Raw genomic sequence first — 19,263 nt, 5'->3', positions numbered from 1 at the left:
AGCTGGTTGCACCCGCTAACAAAAGAGAGACACACAGAGACCGGGGGCGGAAACAGGCGGAGAACCATGGTGAGTTCGGGTTCGTGACTCACGAGCACGGCTATCTCATGATCCATAGTCCGGACGATAGCAGGGCGCAGGACATAATGGTCAAGGACCGTTTCCGGGGAGCACGCCGGGAGCAAGGTCGAAGAACTGTCGCCCGCCGTTGCGGTCGGGGGCCTCGCCGGATAGGTTGATGAACGACGGAATCTTTTGCAGTGCAATAACAGAGAAGATGATGCGCGTGAGGGGGCAATGTTCAAATTCACACGGGAGAGGACCCGGTAGACCCTGAGATCCTGTAATGGTTTGGATACCGACCGTTGCTTTTTTTTCTTGAACTGACCACAATGCTGATTATCAGATGGAGCGAAGACGTTCTACTTCGCCAGCTGCGCGAGTGGCTCGGTGGATAGACCTCCGGATGCGCGGAAAAGGTGGCGGAGGTGAGTGGAAGGTCCCAGCATGGACGCGCAACTTTATGTGAACGATCCCGAGGCAGATTCTTAAAACGCTTCTGTGGCACAAGCTCTGGTTCTCGAGGGTTTCACCGAGCACTTTGGCCGTCTTCTGCGCATCTGCATATACCGGTATACCAACTGCGATGTGAGTTTCATTGCTGGGGACATGCAGCGTGGCTCATCGTATAACCCGATGCTCTGAAGACAAGACATCATGAGAGCGCGGACGGCAGCACATACGCTCTGACTGGCCTTCGCGCCGCTTCATCATCGGACCCGTGAGCGCCAGACACCCACACTGCGGAGGAAGAAGCTGTTCATACGTGCTTCCCCGCATCCCAACATCGTCGCATACCATCTCAATCGCACCTCCTCAGCGTAGAGTGCCGGGGCTCAACTCGCCAACGCTCCTGCCCCCCATGATCCGCACCGCCACATCTTTCTGGGTTATACCTGATCGACGCCTCATTGGGCTCCGCTCGCCGCCAACCACCACGCGGCCTACGTTCCCCGCGTGCGGCCAGATCTAGCAGCCTCCGGCCCAGATGCGTGCGTTACAGTACGTCTTGAGTCTTGCATGATGGCGGTAACTCGCATGCTGTCCAGTCGATAGCAGCTGTCTCCCCGGCGTGGGATCTGTGGAACACGCCTCTAAGAGGCTATGATGCCGGTGCGCGCGCCTTCGGCGGGGGGCGTCGTGCATTCTTCGCCCGTCTCAGACGTGCGTCACATGATATCATGTTTAGTGTTTGCTCGTTGTCGGCCGTGGCACGCGGTGAGTGGGGCAACGTCGAGCGGCAGGCGAGATCCTCGATTTACTGAATATCCCGATGCCGTGAGCGTTCTGATTATCGCGGTGAACATATCAGATGTTGACTTAGTTTACGTCTTTCAAGTTGTCCATTCCGACCGATGCTAAATTAGTTCCTTGATACTGATCTACCCAATGAGTACCGACGTCCATGACTGTCTTATACAGGGTTTCGCATGCTTTGCTATGCGGGTATGCAAAAATCGCGCGTCAGCGTTCACATATCTTGTCACTGATACGTACCTCGCTTGCAGTCCCTGACGAGGAGGCATTTCAACACTTTAAAGTGGCAAACATGCACATTTCTGTCATGAAAAAGGACAGGAATGGCGTGCAGAGAAGGGAAGCTCCGACGCTGTGATTACATCCAACCTTGTACGCACCGCTAGAAGAGACGATATCAAACAAGAACATCACCGCGACTCCCACTAAAAACTGCGAGCGTACTGTGCGGCCGAACTGCCCGAGATGCGCGATCATCTACTACCGGCGATGATGAATTCGATTGATCCCTCCCTTCCAGTTCCATCGCTTTAAGGCGCAGGGCGTATAGGTCCTTGTCCGTGTCACTGCCTGTTTGCCTCGTCCGCAACCAAAGCAGTGCGAAAGCGTTGCAAAGGTCATTGCAAATACTCCGCAGACCGGGGAATCAGACAGCGATCCCCACATGTTCAGATGGCCCACCGTGCCCGGCGCTCGGCCGTCCCGCTCATTCCAGCACCAATGGCGAGCCTGGCGTTCACCCTCGCCCGAAGCATCTCCGTCTGCGCGCACCCACGTACCCGGGTTCGTGATCGTCCGCGCCCAGGCCAACGGGGTTCGCCGCGCGGGGCGTAGGATGGATATTTTCCCCGTGGCAGCGGCCCCTCTCCGCGTGTGCGCGAGAGCCAGCGGCTGCAAGGATCTTTGCGCGCGAAAAGGCTGTCATTCGGACGTCATTTCGCTCAAGTGCGCGCTTGGGCGCACCCACGCTGCCCGCCCACGCACGCCCACGGAACCCTCGAAGTCAGTGGAACCGCCGTCGCTCCGTGCTCGGGTAAGGGTAAGAGCGCCGAGGCAGGACGCGGAGAGGGAGAGAGCGAGAGCCACACGTCCCACCCGCGACCGCAGAAGGCCAATCCGACTTATCAGCGAACGAGAATCCACATCGACCACCCCCGCGCGCGGCTCGCCACTCGCGGAGGTGGAACGGGCACACTCGCGGTCGCGTGCGGCCGGGATCCGTATTAGGGTTCTGTCGCGCGCGCGCGAGAGAGGACGCAGGGCTGGGAGCATCGCGCGCCATAACGGGATGAAGGCGAGCGGGGCGTGGCATCCATCGCACCGAAGTCTCGCGCGCACAGCTTCGGACTGCGCGGGTGCTTCGAAGCCGATACGATGCGCGGTGTGATGGCCGAGTATTTGGGGACCTCAGAGCGAGGCCGAGGGTACGATTCAGACGAGGGCATTGAAGCGGACCGTGTGGGTGTCCGCACGAGGTAACGGTGACGTAATATTATGCGAGGTACATCAAATGCTGAGAGGCAATCCTTTGGTTTGCGAGAAGACAGTCATACATAGGGATCCATAATGGTGAGTACATCGGGGGCGGGAGACACGAAAGCCAAAGACAACCAGAGTCCATCGAAAGGAGGGAGACAACGATGTATCAGCGAATAACAGCGTGTGGAGATAGCAGGCGATAACTTAGAGCAAGGTGGCAGAGCATAATGGCGCGAGGAGCATCGTGTGTATCCCAGCACGAAGAAATAAGGGGCGCGCGGCGCAGAAGGAAAAGCGCGCTCACGCGCCGATCCAAACGAGTTCAAGGGGGCGTGATCAACGAGAAAGAGGGGGAAAGTCGCGAAGGGAAAGGGAGCGTCTATCAAGACACGACGTGGAAAGGAGGGGCTTCTTCTTCTCTTCTTCGTTGTGCGTGTGCATCGCCGAGCCAGCGCGGGGCACATGTGAGGGCCCGCGTCCGGTCGGCGGCGGGGCTCCTGCGTCGCGCGCGCGCACTCAGCGCCGCCGCGCGTACCCAGTAATCGATGGCGGACGCTCGTGGAACGCCGCTGGGCGCAGCGTGCCCGGGGTCTCGTCGCAGTCGCACCCGGGCACCGTGCACGAGCGGCGGCGCGGTATGACAGCCGGCGCGACGCGAAGCGCGGGGTGCGTGTCCGAGTGAGAGCGCGCGCGGCTGGGGGGCGACGAGCATGACAGCGTTGGGCTCCGCGGGACGTCGAGGTGGGCCATGACGGTGTCGGAGTGGTCGTCGCTGCCCTCGGTGAAGGACGAGTAGGCGGAGGAGGCAGAGGGCGACACGCTCGGCGCGTGGTACGGCGGGGGCGGGTACGGGTTGCGGTACTGCATGCGCGGGGAGATTCTAAGCTGGGCGGCGGGGCCGGCAAGGGCGTCCTCGCGATGGTTGCGGTAGTGCCGGCGCATGTTCGAGTTGACACTGAAGCGGCGTGTGCAGCCCGGGAACGGGCAATCGAACGCTAGCAGGCGGCGCGCGTTAGATCTCGAGGCCGCCATCACAATTAAGGTGTATAGTGCCACTCACGCTGCGCACCCGTGTGGGAGTTCATGTGGATCAAGAGGCTGCTGGGTCGGTTGAAGCGTCGGTGGCAGATACCGCATCCGTGCCTGCGGTCGTCGCCGGGGGGACATTCGTCGGCGGGCACGACGTAGGATGGGTGGTTCCGGAGCGCGCGCTGCGACGGGGTCCCGCGGGTGCCCGTAGAGTCGTACGGGAATGGGTGCGAGATGGCGGTTCCGCGGATGTGGTCCTGGAAGACATTCCCGGCGATGAGAGAGGAAGACTCCTTACGAGGAGACTGGGACATTGAGGTTGGCCCTCGCGGGGCCGCGCTCGAACCCGCGGGGGTCACGCGGTACTCGGACCCGAGAGAGCATGCAGCTTTCAAGGGAAGAGGGGAGAGGGGGTGGGCTGTTTGTGGTGAAGACATGGAGCGCGAGTGTCGAGTGCCGCGGTGGCTTGAAGTGGGCGGAACCTGCACGGAACGGGTTAGTGGGCGCCGACTTCCACAGAGCATCGCACGCACCCTCAACGGAGGCGGGACTTGATGCAGATTGTTCGACGACGCCTGCCTGGCGCTCTCAAATCGGTGGTCTGGTTTGGCGAAACGCTCATTGAGAACACCACCGGTGGCAGGGGAGTGGGGACGTCGGGACGTACCTGGCAGCATTTCGCGGATGCTGGGGAGGGTGGGGCGTTCCTGAGGGGAAGACATGGCGACTCGAGGGGCGCCAGAGTGCGAAGGGAGGTTGGGGGGCGGGAGCGGATGGGGAGGCGACGGAGGGGAAGCCTGAGGAACTCGAGGTGGACAAGCGGTTATATACTTTCGGTCGACCAGTGTCCCAACAATCACCTGTGTGGATCTCTTGATGACGAGAAGCAGGGGCAGGAGACCTTCCCTTTTTGCGATCCAGCGTCAATAGAGGCACGGTGGGAATCGCGCGTCGCTCGACGCCCACCGGCGGTGCACTCCGCCACGCCCATGCTTTTGTTCTCGAAACGATGGCGAATCCACAACCGGCTGTTGAGTGGCCGCAACTTCGACGCGCAGGAAACGCTGCGGCCGGCCTCGAGGTCCAAAGGAACAAGATTCGCGACGGAAAGACGGAAGATTGACAGGGGAGCCCGAGTGAGAGCGGAGGAACGCTGACCTCGTGAACTGCCCATATCGGGATTGTCTGCGAACTCGTCGCACTCCCCGCGACACTCGAGAATTGCGACCTGACATGCACTAGATTGAGCTGCGATTGTTAGGTGCTCAGCGACTCAACGAGAATCATGGGCGGCGAGCACGCACACGAGATAGCCTGGCCGTTACGTCTCGTGAAGCGTCGTACAGCATGCAGATGATGTTGATTCGTTGCGATTTGTTGCGATGTGTGCTTCAACGACCCTGGAATAATAAATCAGGCCCCCAGAACAGGTGGCTGAAGAGAGATGGAGCTTGCAGTCAGGACCCGAGGGAGGCGATACCTACAAGCGTCTACCTTGCTCTGTGTCTGCAATCGGGCAGACCCACTATGAGTACCACGAGGGAGACTCCACGACCTGTACCGCAGGTTCTCTTACACCGCACCCGCTGTCGCCAGTCGACCGGTGCACCAGTGCCCTCGGAGAAGGCGCGATGCAAGATGGGACTCGTTCGGTTCTGGCCGTACAAGCCGCGCTGCCCTCGCGGAGGGTCTTCCCGGGCGATGGGCGATGATGGGGATGTCATGCTCTCGTCGCCCCGATACCGGAGCCGCCCCGCCCCACGGCCCGGGCAGCTGCGGAGGGAGGGAGGGAATACTTACATAGCAGGCTGCAGGCGGTCTGCCTCCGAGGCCGCCCATCAGACGCCCCGGGGACTAAATAACTCGCCGCTTCGCAGGGTCGACCATCCGCACCGTCCCCTACGTGTCCGAAGGGCCCTTGGGGCTTCCTCCGAGTCGGAGAGGGCATTGAGGTCACATTCATTTCTCTGGACAAGGAGACCATGGAAGCCCCCATGACTGTTTCGCTTGCAAGACCGTAAAAGCTGCAATGCGGTGGATGAAAGAGCGATGGGCATTCAAGCCACGTAAGTCCACCGCCGCTCCCGGTCTGTCGCTCGCGTCTCCGGTCTCCGCCCACGTAGAGCATGCGAGTTACCCACAGCCGACGACAATTGACAAAAGGAGATGTGAGGATAAGATTTAGTACGCACCCGATGTTCGTGAACGCGGGAGAAAATCAAAAGAGGGGAACTGAGTGTCCGACGGAAGATAGACGCTGCAGAGGCAGTCAAAGTTCGCATGAACAATGGATAGAAGCTGTTGGAGAACAAACCTAGTATGCATTGCCTTTGAAGACAGCGAAGTCCCCGTGCCGAACCAATGGTTGGGTAAAAAGAGCTGGTAGAAGTCAACAAGTATATTCGTCTGGACTCATCCGGATGACGTACGGGCCCATTACCCCCGTCTGCTTCCCGAAACGAGTCCCCATCGGTCTTCTGCCTCGCGCCTGCGAAGATTTGCCAGCAAGGCATTTCTCTGATAACGATGATCGCGCGAGGCATCTCCGGAGCAGAGAAGCCGCGCACGACGACAACTCCCAGCGGCTGCGACCGTCTCCGGAGATGCGTGCCTGGGGAGGCCGAGGAGGAGGAGGAAGGGGCTGGGAAGGACTCGAAGGCTGCAAGGCGACTCGAGGAGACGGTGATGCGCGCGATTGCCAATTACCGGGCCGCCGGGGGTCTGCCGGGCCCGATCTTCCCAATTCGTTCAGAGCAGATCATCAGGCGCCTGTCTCCTCGCGGACTACCGCGGGTATTCGACCGACTCCCCCGTGCGCAGACGTGCTGGCAGGCTGTTGCAAGGTGGACACCGCGGAATATTTCCGGTTCTTGCGGGGGCCGGACTGGGAGGCTAGGGCACCGAGGAGGATAGGCCTCGCCTGGCGAAGCTCCGAGCACTGCGTTCCCTATCTTTGGGCCGAAAACACAGGCGCCTCAGAACTGTGGGGCAGCTGCGCGTCCCCATTGCTGTTGAGGAGTCTCCATGCAGTGCAATAAAATAGTGCCGAGATGGCAGCGCACAGGTCGAGCACATGAATCGTCGCAAGTTGCAGCCTGAAGTGGATACGCGTCCGAGGCTGGCGGTCGGACTCCGATGTGGAGCAGATGCGCAGGCGTTTTTACAAGCCGCACCGGACAGAGGTGGAATAAGGGAGGGGAGGCATGACCACCATGGTCACAGAAAAATGCGCCGTAAGCCCTTTGCCGGGGCTATACGGTCACCGAACAGGGTGAGGCAGGGTAAGAAGTAACGCGGGGCCGTGACTTGCGGTGCGCGTGTTATTGAAGCGGCGTCCTAGGCGACAATAAACAATTGGGCTTGCGTAGATACACATGTCGAAGGGACTGCGAAAACCCCGCTTCTGCTGCCATTTAGTTTCCATTCGGACTATCTCTCTTATAGTACGACCGGACTTACGTGGTTAGTAGCTACATGTCGACAGTTCTTCTTAACAGCCATACAGGAGTAGAGTCATTATCTCAGCGCATCATTTCCTAGAGTGCGGCCCCGCGCGCACCCACGGGCCACCGGTGAGCATAGGGCGCCGCCACCTATGAAGCAAACACTCAGAGCTTGAAACGAGAACGAACAGCGTGTGGGCTATGCCGCAAAGCGTTACTTTCTGCGCAGACGCATTTTGGTGTCCTGAGAGTCAGTAGGTACACACAATCATGCGGTCTAGTCGGCTCATGCGGTGGTTCATCTGCCGCTTCTCGTTTGTCGTTAAAGCGTTCGTTAGTAAGGTCTGTCACAACGAAACAGATTGTATGAGCGTTTGAGAGGTAGGAGAAGAAGTCACATCACCACGTTTAAATATCTCGGACGCCACGAGCACTGCGTAGCACGTCGGAGCGACTCTAAAAAGCGTCTTTCCCCTCGAGCCCTCGAAACGCTTAATTGAGTTTCCATTAATCGTACAGAAGACACTCCTATAACTCATCAAGGGAACCAGAAACACGAGCGAGGAAATGGCGCCTATCTATATGGAATATCTACCTCCCTCGCGCCTGCTGCAATCAGGGATTCCCATGGCATGTGGGCGTATTGGCGCTCGTGGCGACACGCCCGTCTTCATAGGTTTGTCAGCCTCGGATGCCGCGGTGAACATTGCCCGCGCGACGCTCGCATATCGAGCTGACTGAACATCGGCCTAAGTTTCCTGTGATTATACGATAGTGTTCCTCGACTCCCACAGCCGTCCGCAGCTCATGCGGTGAACCCCCCTGTCGCGAATTTTGTTCCGAGCTGACCTTCTCCGGCCTTCAATGCTTCATCAGTCCCGCAGAGAACAGCCGGGCTCTCGAGCCAGCCGCCGATGAGAAGCTTCACACCGATAGGTGCCCTTGTGCCGGCCGCGCTCCTGCCGTGCGCTTCTGTCTTCTTGTCGGATTCTTTGAGTCCGCGCGGTCTTCCTTCGGCAGCTCCGGCGCCGGTGTGGAACCTGAACGTTACTTTCGCCTTCCGTCGTGCAGACGCCGCACGTGTATGCCGCAAAGAGCCTCTGCGGCGAGCTTCAACGTCTACATCATTCAGCATCAATGTATCTCCTGAACTCATCACGTATCTGATAGCGGAACTTCAAAACGAGCTTATTCTCATACCATGAGACGTCCCGGTAGATTGATGGATAGTTTTCAGCTCAATGGTCTGTCGGTAACTGACGCTCTGAGAATTGCGGCCATCTTTCGAGGCTGTGTCTGTGAGATTTCTTGCATGAACACTACGGTCACCAGTCTCATGAGAAGTATAATCAGAACTCCTCTTCGCCCTCAGATAGAATATCTATACTTAATTTATAGCGGCCTTCTGCACGCGAGGAAGTGTAACCAGTTGTTTTCGTGGACTGTGCACGAGATCTATACTGGTCTTAGAAGTAGTCATCTATCTGTCGTAGAGATTTATAGTTGAGGATGCCTCTCGTCTGGCTCGTTCTACAGATATTCCGAAATCTAATGTGAGTGCTTTAGTGATGCTCGTCCCGAATCCGTGAGGACGAATTTCACCGGCTGGCTATTATACCCATGTTATCAAGTGTAGGGACGCGCCATCTCCTGACTGAAAAACAGCGTGCGGTTCGTCCCAAAGAAGCCGATGAAAGTGTCTCAAAGGCGCTTCGAACTCTAGGAACGATCCTAGAAGCCGCGTTAGGCTCTGCATATGATCTCGGTATTCAAATCGCCACAACTTGACACTCGCGATTTGCAAGCCGGTGCAGAGACATACGCAGCCTTCCGGAGACGTTCGGCTGCCCACGATGTAGCCTGGCCTGAACGCTGTGCCTTGTCGTCGTCAGCGCGCGGGAAAACATAGAGATAACTTCCATTCCCAATGCTAGCCGCAGCCCGCCGCTCTGAACGACCGACCTTGACGCCGTGAGAGACCATTTGGATGCGTCGAGAATGCTGTTTACTGTCAACTAGTGAGTGTTATCAGTCGCTGTTGAAATCGCAGTGCCAAGAAAGTACCGAAGAGAAAGACTGACGTGATGACCATACTTCTCGCAGAAGAGCCCTCGGGCATGAGAAAGGGAATTTTGATCTACTGCACAGATGAGCGCACACTGAGGATGAGCAGCTCGGTGTCATCGCCGCTTCGGGCCGAATGTCATCACATGACCGAAACGGGAACTTCCGATGCCGCAATGTGAGAACTGAGTCGAGACCCCGAAACATGCATCCCCGATGCTCAATCCGGGGTCTCGCGTTGGTTGGTCTCCCGAGCCTCGTGAGTCGTGCGCTCCCAAGCCTCGCTCAGAATGCTGGCAGCCATTTTGTTGGCGTTTCCCGCGCCCCCCCCTTCTACATGAGGCTCTCTCTCTAGACCTGACCTCTCGGAGGAAGTTATTTATAGCTCACTGACGTCCGGTAAGTTTGGGCATACTTTTGCCGCGCCGTACACGCCTAGCTCATGATTGTCATCCACAGATTGTTGAGATACCGCGCTCAGAAGAGTTACGAGTGATGAAATGATCCTCTACAGTTCTCTAAGACAGAGGGTGTGCTCATGCCGTCAAACGGTAAGTTATGCTGTCGAGCACGCCGCGGTGACGCCCTCTCATGCCAGTGCCGACTTTGATGAAGAGCTCACACGGCCCTCACAGAATGTCGCGATGATACTGTGTCCAAACGACCCAAGAAGCAAACCCACAAACCTTGCTTACCTCAAATACTGCTTCCGAACTTCCTGGGTACGAAGCATCACTCGGACTTGCCATGTGACGAGACTGCCGTGTGGACTATGCGGCTGAGTTCGGATCGTCGCCGCCGCACTCCACTGCTGCCAATATATAAGGTGGGCTCCCCGGTTCTGGGAGAACGTCGCTGACCTCCTACGTACCATAATGGCCAGACTCCTCTCCCTACCTCCATTCCCCGATGATGTACCCATCCACCCCCTACTTATCATCGACTACGAACTTCTGCTCAAGCGAGACGATGCCGAAATTGACAAGCTTTGGAAGGCTTCAACCGAGCTGGGCTTTTGGTAGTGAGTATTCATCACATGCGGCGCTGCCACGGTGCTCACACGCCGTATCACAGCCTGAAGAACCACGGCGTGGATCCAGAGGTGGACGAGATGTTCGAGATGGGCGCCGAGACCATGCGCCTCCCTCTCGAGGAGAAGATGCAGTACGAGCAGGGCGACGAGGGGATGTCGTTCGGGTATGGCCTTATCGCGCTATATCGAGGTCCGGGTATTGACGATGACGACATCGGCGCTGCAGCTACAAAGCCGCCGGCGCGAACGCGACCAACGAGACCGGCGCGCTCGACACTGTCGAGTTCATCAACGTGGCCAAGGACGATGCGCTCGCGTGGCCTGCACGCGTTCATCGCGAGTACCCGTCCACAGTGAACGCGCGCATGGAGTCGACCATCAGACCGTTCGTGAGGAAGTCGCTCGCCGTCAACATGACGCTCCTCAATATCCTTAACGACCGCCTCGGGCTTCCGGAGGGCACTCTTGCAACGCGGCACAAGCTCGAGGAGCCGAGCGGGAGCGAGGCGCGGACGATCAAGAATCCGCCTCGCCCGAACGGGATGACCGAGGAGCAGGCCGCGATCGGCGCTCACACGGACTTCGGATCCTTGGTGAGCCCTTTCACTCTTCTGCATGATGCGCGCCACTTATTCCTTCTAGTCATTCTTGCACAATCGTCTCGGGGGCTTGCAGGTGATGGTACCTGGCACGAACGAATGGCAGTACGTCAGGGTGAGTACTTGGGCGACCGTCCAGCGTAGACGCTACTGAGCTGACGATTTGATAGCCTATCCCCGGGCATGCGATCTGCAACCTGGGTGATGCGATGGCGATCTTCAGCGGGGGGATATTGCGTTCCAACCTGCACCGCGTCGTGTGCGTCTCATTCTATAGCAGTATCTACCTTGCTGACGCCTCTCTCGACACAGGCCTCCGCCGAAGGAGCAAGGCAAACTCGAGCGCTGGTCTCTCGTGTTCTTCACCCGCCCCGGGAACTCGCAAGTTCTCCGTCCTCTATCGGAGGACTGCACGATGATTGCAGAAGCGGCGGCCAAGGACACGACGGGGAGACTCAACACAGGCTCGACCTCGGCCGAGTGGTTTTCGCGGAGGATCAAGAACCAGCGCATCAAGAACCGTACGGTACGAGCTCAGTACAAGACTCTCCGCGAGGGCTCACAGTTTTAATAGGGTCCAGAGACGTGGAGAAGCAGCCGGGGAACCGAGCATCGCCCCTCGGCGGCTTGAAACTGGCCAGTCTTGTCGACGTGTTCCAGTTCACGAACCTCTGGATGTGCTACATCCTGCCCTCCATGTATCATCTAACTAGGAATGAGTTGCGAACCTGTCTCCAGGTGTAACACAGGGGCCCTCGAAGCGCAAGCTTCGCTTCGACGCATGCGTTCACATCACATAGCGCTAGGACTTGGTGTGCGTAGTACTTCGCTTGCCTCGCTTGCTGCTGATTCAATCGCTGAGACCATGCTAGACCAGATTAGATGGTCTCAGTGTGCACATCGCATGCGTCCGACCCGTATCCCAGGCTTCACCACTGTAGGAGTCGTGGGCGCTATCTTCCATGCGAAGCGCGTTGGATCCACGCGACAACCGTTGTTCGCATTCGTTGAGCTTACCGGCATCCATACACCCCCTGCTCCTCTCGAACTCAGCCCTCGCAGACGACCCAGCGCGCGGTTCTGTTGAGCACCAGCTGTGTAGGTGAAAGCACGACGATGTACATCGTGATGACGTCATACTAAGAACGAGCCCTTTGCTCTGGCTGGCGCCACCACTCGAAACTCGGGGCCAAGGGGGCCGGGCCCGACAGCATGTCCTCCGTCTCAACCAATTTGCGAGGAGACTACTCAACAATTTTCTCGCCGCTCTCGCTTGCCCTTCACGCCCGTGTCCCAAGCTTTCAGTTCCAGCGTCTTTTTCATGACGTGCTCCATTCCTGCGTCTTTCCGGCGATTGCCAAGGTCCCTCACCAGTCCCGCCTGAGTTCAACACCCAGACTGAAGTTCACAGGCGAGCACGTTTCGACGCTGTCTGGACTTTACCCGAAGGTCTACATGACGTGTACATGACGAATTCGGACGAGCGCGCGGCCGCGGTCGCTGACAAGGATTTCATAATTAAGGGCGTCACCGCCAACATCTACCCCGGCCCGACGCGATCTCCAACGTCCACGAGGTCAACACATTCTAGACCGTCAACGTCGGACCAAGCTGTCCAGTAACGGGTGGGAGGACCAAGGGATCGCCAGGTTCGTCAACCCCGTCGCGCGAACACTAGCTTTCTGCCGCAAAGTCCATTCCTTGCTGAACGCTAATATTGACTGAACGACCCTCGTGCGGAACAAGGGTCGCGATCTCCTTGTACGTCCTACGCCTGTTATTGTGGGAACCGATGATATAGCGCTGAAATACGTCAAGCAGTTCATCTGCGCCGTACCGTAAGCAGATTATTATGTCGAAGTGTGGAGTAAGAAGGACAGTGGGGCCAAACTATTGGAAATCCAAGAACGCTGTAGATACAGGAGACACACCCAGGCTACGACGAGGGTCGTGAATGGCGAGCTTCCAGTGACTGAAAAAGAGAGCCGAAGTCCCGATGTTTGGGATGACGGAGCGGGTTCAGCGAGAAGCACAATAGACCGCAATAACAAAAAGCGCGAGAGTGGATACAAGAGGCGAATAGGTACTATAGAGAACAACCACGGTGCCCCCGCGGGGCACAATCGCCGGAAGACAGAAGCCTAACAATCGAGATCGCAGGCGCGAGGGCAGAAACTCCTTCGACCTTACTTCCTGCTGGTGCGCCCTCAGGCTGAGCCGGTGGGGATGGCGAAGGTGCCGGTGCGCGTGGCCGTGAACACGGTGTGCGTTGTAATGGTGGTAACGAATGGCGGCACTAGTATTGCGGGACATGTAATGAGCGATCCTGCAGTGCGACGCAAACAGCACGAAACACTTCACCTGACATCAACCTCTGGAAGACTTGAGTGGCCGTGAAGGTCTGCGTGGTGACACCAGTCGAGAGCGACACGTTCGCGGAAGCGAAATTGTCGGAGGCGGCCTGGGGCTGCGGGGAAAGTAAGCACGACTCGGTACGACAAACGGACACGGCATGCGACGCACAGCGGAAGCCGCGACGGCGATGAGGGACAGAACGGCGATGAGAGACTTGAACTGCATCGTGCTTGGAAAGAGTATATCGAGAGCGGAGGAGTTGAGCGTAGGCGAAGGAGTGGGTAGTGCACGGCATTGCCCTCAATCCAAGCGAGCATTTATAAAACCAACCAAGCAGGGCGATGCACTCCCAACGTGAGGCGGCGACCCGCAGGGTGCGCGCGACCCTCTTCGAGGCGCATGAAAGAACACGCCGGGGCATGCATGACATTCAATGGGCTGTACTGGAGCGTTGTGAAGGAATGCTTGGAGGGCGCAGCACTTTCCGATGACCGCGAGAGGACTGCGCACAGCTGGATGTTATTCTTCGCATCGTCCGAGCCCTTGCCCTTGCGATCAGGGCCACGAGAAGCATAACAAAGTCCTGTCATGCATGGTTACTGTACCCCGCAACGTCGCGCGACGCAAATATTGCTCACCTAGGCGCGGTGTTGGTGCCCTGCATGCTGCGCGATGTTCTCACACCTCCGCGCAGGACTGCTGCGCAGACACCGGATACGTTGCAATGGACTGTCTATGACGCCTGCAATGACCAACCGTCTGGGGATGAGCAAATTTCGCGGCCCCCGCGCAAGCTGTGCAAAGCCGCGGAGGTATTCGTCAGAAACATGACACATCGCATAACGGAGATCTCTTGGGCGTTCACCTGCGAGATTTTTGCCTTGGGCGCTTGCTCTAATACTTACAGGATGTTCGTCACATACACCCGACAGGACTCTTGGGATGCATGAGATCATGAGAACAGGGCTGCCCATTCGCCGCGAAACTTACTGGGTTCTCATGCAGGCGCCCACCGAGGAGCAAGGTGATGTGCGTCCGACAGACGCAGAACGGTCTAGGACTTGAGGCCGCCGGTCGGACGACATGTCGGAATGATTCCTGCAATGGCAAACCTCTCGTGAGTTTCCGTGCCTGAAACGCTGCGGACACCCCAGGAACGAAAAGTGGCAGGCGCCGAGAAGGTCCCTCGCCTTATTGGAGACAACAGGAACGAGGGTAGTGCCGCACCTTGCGCTTCTGAATGGCTTACAGACCATTTGGTTCTGGGAGGGTCTCGAACATCGGGATCGGTACGAGGGTGGGACGGCGAGACAGAAAGAGGATCGCGAGGTAGAAAGGGGACGGTGCGAAGGTCGGAGGATCGCGGCGGCAAGAGGCAAGCGACGAGCGCTTGATTTCCACCGCTCCTCCTCGCACCTGTCTCCTTCGCTCGTTCCTCCAGGGCAGACAATTGCGCGCACATACGTAATCATCCAGCCCATAAAGGACAAGGTCTCCTCTACCACGTCCGTTGAGAGGGAAAACTCACCAAAGATGCGAAGTACAACTCTTGCTATGTAAGTATAGTTCTCGACAACTGCAACCATCCGCAAATCGTGAGCTCATCGCTCATAGTTCGCCAGGTAGCTATGGTCGCGCTCTTTACGTCACTTTCGAGAGCTGCGGGATTGAGGCTTGAGCGCTATCACGGCGCCGCCGAGCTCACTGGGCGGCTAGATGCCGCTGACTCAGCCGCAGTACCGTCCCAACGGTGGGCGCCGACGCTTCCTTCTTCTCGTTCGCCAATATGCCTCATCAAGTCGACTTCGGGCGAGGAGCCTTTTGCTTCCGCTGTGCATCAGCGCAGTCCGGGAGTAGCAAACCACATCGGCCCCGGACATCGTGGCAACAGAGTGAGTGCACAGTCGTCGGCGGCAAATCGCTGATGCGCCTTTCGCACTTCGAACTGAATGCTTGCGCTTACGGTTGAACGGCGCTCGCTCGGACGCTCTCCTTTGTCTCCGTTCGAGAAGCACCCGCACATCGCACGCAGCAGCGCCGTTATGACCGCCCCTGGACCGATGTCGGCGGTTCGGAAGCGTAGGCTTGCAGGAACATGCAACAGGGCGGCGTGCGACGGACGTGCGACTGCCACTGCACCCAAGGCCTCTGCAGAGAACGGCGGACACGGCAAGAATGTGCGCACACATCACGGTGGGAAGACTCGTAGCAGATATAAGCAGTGTGGGCACGTCCGACATGCATCATCATCTCTCGGTGTTCCTCTTCCTTCGTCCCACCGACACCAGTACAATCCAGCGGACATGCTTGTTCTCTCCGCAACCTTTGCTCCCCTTATCGCGCTCTTCTCGTTTGGTCGCCTCGTCGCCGGTGCCATCGGCCCCGTTGCTGACCTCACCATCAGCAACGCCGACGTGACCCCCGATGGAGACACTCGTGCGGCGGTCGTTGTCAATGGTCTGATGCCTGGCCCGCTCATTACCGGCAACATGGTATGACTCCATCGGCCTCCTCTTAATTTGTGCTCAAGGATATTTGGCTTCTAGGGCGACAACTTCCAGCTGAACGTCATCGACGACCTCACAAACGACACCATGCTTACGCCGACGACCATTGTCAGTGCCCGCACCGTTCGCATCTATTTTCTTTGACTGACCGTTTCTTTCGGTAGCACTGGCATGGCTTCTTCCAGAGCGGCACTAACTGGGCAGATGGCCCCGCGTTCGTCAACCAGTGCCCCATTTCGACCGGCCACTCCTTCTTGTACGACTTCACCGCGACTGGCCAGGCTGGCACCTTCTGGTACCACAGCCATCTCTCTACGCAGTACTGTGATGGTCTCCGTGGCGCCATTGTCGTTTACGACCCAAATGATCCCCATGCGGACCTCTACGACGTCGACGACGACTCGACCGTCATCACGCTCACAGACTGGTACCACACTGCGGCCGCGCTTGGTGCCCGATTCCCGTACGTTCATTTCCAGAATCATTCATTTGATGTTTCTGACAACTCCTCTTGATAGTACCGCGGACTCTACTCTCATCAACGGGTTGGGTCGGTCGACGACCACTAACGGTGCCACCGCGAACCTCACGGTCATCACCGTCACTCAGGGCAAGCGCTACCGCTTCCGTCTCGTCAGCCTCTCGTGCGACCCCAACCACACGTTCTCGATCGACAGCCACAACATGACTGTCATCGAGGCCGACGCCGTCAACCACTCGCCGCTCACCGTCGACGAGATCCAGATCTTTGCGGGCCAGCGCTACTCCTTCGTCCTCACTGCAGACCAGGACGTCGATAACTACTGGATCCGCGCCCTCCCCAATTCTGGCACGACGTCCTTTGACGGTGGTATCAACTCGGCCATCCTCCGCTACGATGGCGCCGCGGAGGTCGAGCCCACCACGACGCAGGGCAGCAACCAGACCTTGCTCAACGAGGCCGACCTCGTCCCCCTCGACAACCTCACTCCCCCCGGCACGGCGGAGGTTGGCGGCGTCGACCTCGCGATCAACCTCGACCTCAGCTTCAACGGCACCGCGTTCTTCATCAACAACGAGACCTGGACTTCGCCCACGGTCCCCGTCCTTCTGCAGATCTTGAGCGGCGCGACCGCCGCGGCCGACCTCCTTCCCAGCGGCTCGATCATTTCCCTCCCCGGCAACTCTTCCATCGAGATCTCATTCCCCATGGTCGCTGCCGCGCCCGGCCAGCCCCACCCCTTCCACTTGCACGGGCACACCTTCTACGTCGTCCGCTCCGCCGGCGAGACCGACTACAACTTCGTCAACCCGCCCCAGCGCGACGTCGTCTCCACCGGCACGACTGGCGACAACGTCACGATCCGCTTCGACACGAACAACCCCGGCCCGTGGTTCCTCCACTGCCACATCGACTTCCACCTCGAGGCCGGCTTCGCGGTCGTCATGGCCGAGGATGCCGGGGACGTCAGCTCGTTCGTCTCGCCCTCGACCGCGTGGGAGGACCTCTGCCCGACGTACAACTCGCAGTACAACATCACCACTGCCTCCTCCTCGTGAGCGCGCTACGCGCTCTGTTGGCACCAGCGGCTCCGGCTCCGATGTCACTGCGCTCCGATCCCACATGACGTCGGAGACGGCCTCGCTGTTGGAGAAGGGTCTTCCTGTTCTGGTGTTCCTCTTCGCTCCTACGTACTTTTATTTCTCCATCCGACCTTGCCATGGTACGCAGCCATAGTCTCAAAACCAATTGTAGTTTTCGCGTTCGCATACTCATCTTTTTAATGCCTTGTTATTATCCCCGGGCTGTCGGTTTATAGCCGTGTTTCGAGCTCTCCACTGTCCCTATCTGGTCTACTTCAAGCACGCGCCGTATTTGCCTCTCGTACTGTTTCACGTACGTACTCGCGATCAGAATGCATCCTTGGTTCTCAGAGTGCATCGTCTCCCCTGTTACCGCAAGCCTCCTACGAGGTCAAGCACGTTCATTAATCCGATTTCTTTGTTTGCATGCCTCAGATTCGTCCGCGCTCCCCGGGTGCTCCACCAAGAGCTCGGCCATGTTTGTATTGTCTCCCTTGCTCTGCTTCACCTGTATTGGGTGCCCGCACTCTCTCGGATGAGCTCGGTGTGAATCCGGTGCGGCGTCGGATGGGTGTGCTGGTGACGTCACGGTGCCGCCGGCCCGGTGCTGCATCCGGCGCCCGGATCCGGAACTCGGAGCCAAACGGAGCCGAGACCCGACGGTACGGCCAATTTTGCTCGCAGGGCCCGTTCCTCTTCCCTTCGTCCGCACCGCTCCTACTGCCCAATCCAGCCCGGTATCTGCTCGACTGTCTTCATCTTCGGTTGGGGCTACACTCTTGTGTTTGTTTCGTGACTCTCTGCTGCTGCTTTCCCCGTTTCCTGCAAGCGTCGAAGAAGGCCGAACCTTGTCTGCGTACGCAAACAAAGAGTGAGATGTAACGGTGCGTCCTGCGGATGGGCAAGTTCTTGTGATACACAGGTCTCGTTTACATCATCCCATAGAAACTTTACATACACGAAATGGTCGTTCATCTTCGTCCGCATTTGCCAGTGCTCCTGTCTGTCGTCGCAGCAAACAGCTCGTAGTACTCTCGCTTTTTCAGCGGCACAGGGATGCGAAGCACACGGAACGCTATTAGAGGCTCGAAGGAACCTTTCACCTGCGGAGTGGTAGAGTGTTGTGTTGACGGATTAGGCTTCGGTCAGTGTTCAGCGTCCTCGGCCCTAGAGCGTGATGAGTTCATCAAGAATCGCTGCGCCGTCGTCTACAGTGGTGCGCACCTATCCATCACGTATGTGTGGAGCGCTGACGCTTGTCACTCAACAGCTGGTACTGTCAGTTTCTCTTGTGAAGATCCTCCTCCGCGCTCACAGACAGCATGCGTCGGGGAAGAAGGCGCGATGCGAGCGAGAGGAGCGTTACAAGGCGCGTGGCGCATCTCAGCCAGGCCGCCAATGAGGGGAAGCAAGGAGCTGCCGGTGATGGCGTATGCGGAGGCGACCTAGATAAACTGGTCGGCGTGTAGGTCGCTTACGATGACGGGAAGGGCGGTCGACACGGCGTACTGGAGACGGATGAGTGGACGAGACGAAGACGAATACGAAGGCAAGAGGGCGCACGCCTTCCAGGACGGCCACGAAGGACGAGACGAGGAGGCCGGTGAGGACGAGCCGGAAGCGGGCGGTGTTCGGGGCACTGGGAGGCGGCTCGCGGACGGCCACCGCGGACGGCGACGGGGCATCTTCCTTGCAGCTCGAAGGCTTCTTCAGTTCTGTCCGATAGTAGCACGTCGAGCCAAGCGAGCCACTCAGCATTTTGCAAACGGGAGTAGACGATCGCGGACGCTCTGGTACTGCGGGGGGGCGGAGCCTTGAAAGCCATCCCGCGGCCGTGTGTCCGATGGCGGTACCCGGTAAGCGTGCAGAGCGCG

The 19,263-nt window shown here is 58.3% G+C and overlaps 5 protein-coding genes across 5 annotated transcripts; 2 read left to right on the top strand and 3 right to left on the bottom strand.

Moving 5' to 3' along the window:
• Positions 1-3,312: 3,312 nt before the first annotated feature.
• On the bottom strand, positions 3,313-4,547 carry BXZ73DRAFT_105213 (uncharacterized protein; the record flags this gene model as incomplete). Its single annotated transcript, XM_048016185.1, has 4 exons — positions 3,313-3,791; positions 3,857-4,307; positions 4,359-4,426; positions 4,493-4,547. The coding sequence occupies 4 exons, from the start codon at positions 4,545-4,547 to the stop codon at positions 3,313-3,315; spliced, it is 1,053 nt and encodes a 350-aa protein (XP_047873989.1).
• A 5,660-nt stretch (positions 4,548-10,207) lies between these two features.
• BXZ73DRAFT_52851 (Clavaminate synthase-like protein) lies at positions 10,208-11,595 on the top strand (the record flags this gene model as incomplete). Its single annotated transcript, XM_048020885.1, has 7 exons — positions 10,208-10,353; positions 10,407-10,529; positions 10,592-10,958; positions 11,008-11,079; positions 11,135-11,223; positions 11,277-11,490; positions 11,539-11,595. The coding sequence occupies 7 exons, from the start codon at positions 10,208-10,210 to the stop codon at positions 11,593-11,595; spliced, it is 1,068 nt and encodes a 355-aa protein (XP_047873988.1).
• Positions 11,596-13,171: 1,576 nt separating this feature from the next.
• On the bottom strand, positions 13,172-13,544 carry BXZ73DRAFT_105211 (uncharacterized protein; the record flags this gene model as incomplete). Its single annotated transcript, XM_048016184.1, has 3 exons — positions 13,172-13,260; positions 13,326-13,431; positions 13,488-13,544. The coding sequence occupies 3 exons, from the start codon at positions 13,542-13,544 to the stop codon at positions 13,172-13,174; spliced, it is 252 nt and encodes an 83-aa protein (XP_047873987.1).
• A 2,078-nt stretch (positions 13,545-15,622) lies between these two features.
• On the top strand, positions 15,623-17,365 carry BXZ73DRAFT_52844 (laccase; the record flags this gene model as incomplete). The annotated part of the gene is made up of 4 exons (XM_048020883.1): positions 15,623-15,811; positions 15,866-15,934; positions 15,991-16,289; positions 16,345-17,365. 4 exons carry the CDS (start codon positions 15,623-15,625, stop codon positions 17,363-17,365), a joined length of 1,578 nt encoding a protein of 525 aa, XP_047873986.1.
• Positions 17,366-18,834: 1,469 nt separating this feature from the next.
• Positions 18,835-19,147, bottom strand: BXZ73DRAFT_105209 (uncharacterized protein; the record flags this gene model as incomplete). The annotated part of the gene is made up of 2 exons (XM_048016183.1): positions 18,835-18,897; positions 18,953-19,147. The coding sequence occupies 2 exons, from the start codon at positions 19,145-19,147 to the stop codon at positions 18,835-18,837; spliced, it is 258 nt and encodes an 85-aa protein (XP_047873985.1).
• Between the last annotated feature and the right edge of the window lie 116 nt (positions 19,148-19,263).

The sequence above is a fragment of the Epithele typhae genome (assembly GCF_022376455.1).
Source record: "Epithele typhae strain CBS 203.58 chromosome Unknown BXZ73scaffold_62, whole genome shotgun sequence".
NCBI classification, from domain to species: domain Eukaryota; kingdom Fungi; phylum Basidiomycota; class Agaricomycetes; order Polyporales; family Epitheliaceae; genus Epithele; species Epithele typhae.
Note: the sequence above shows the minus strand (reverse complement) of the source record. Positions and strands in the feature narration are given on the sequence as shown.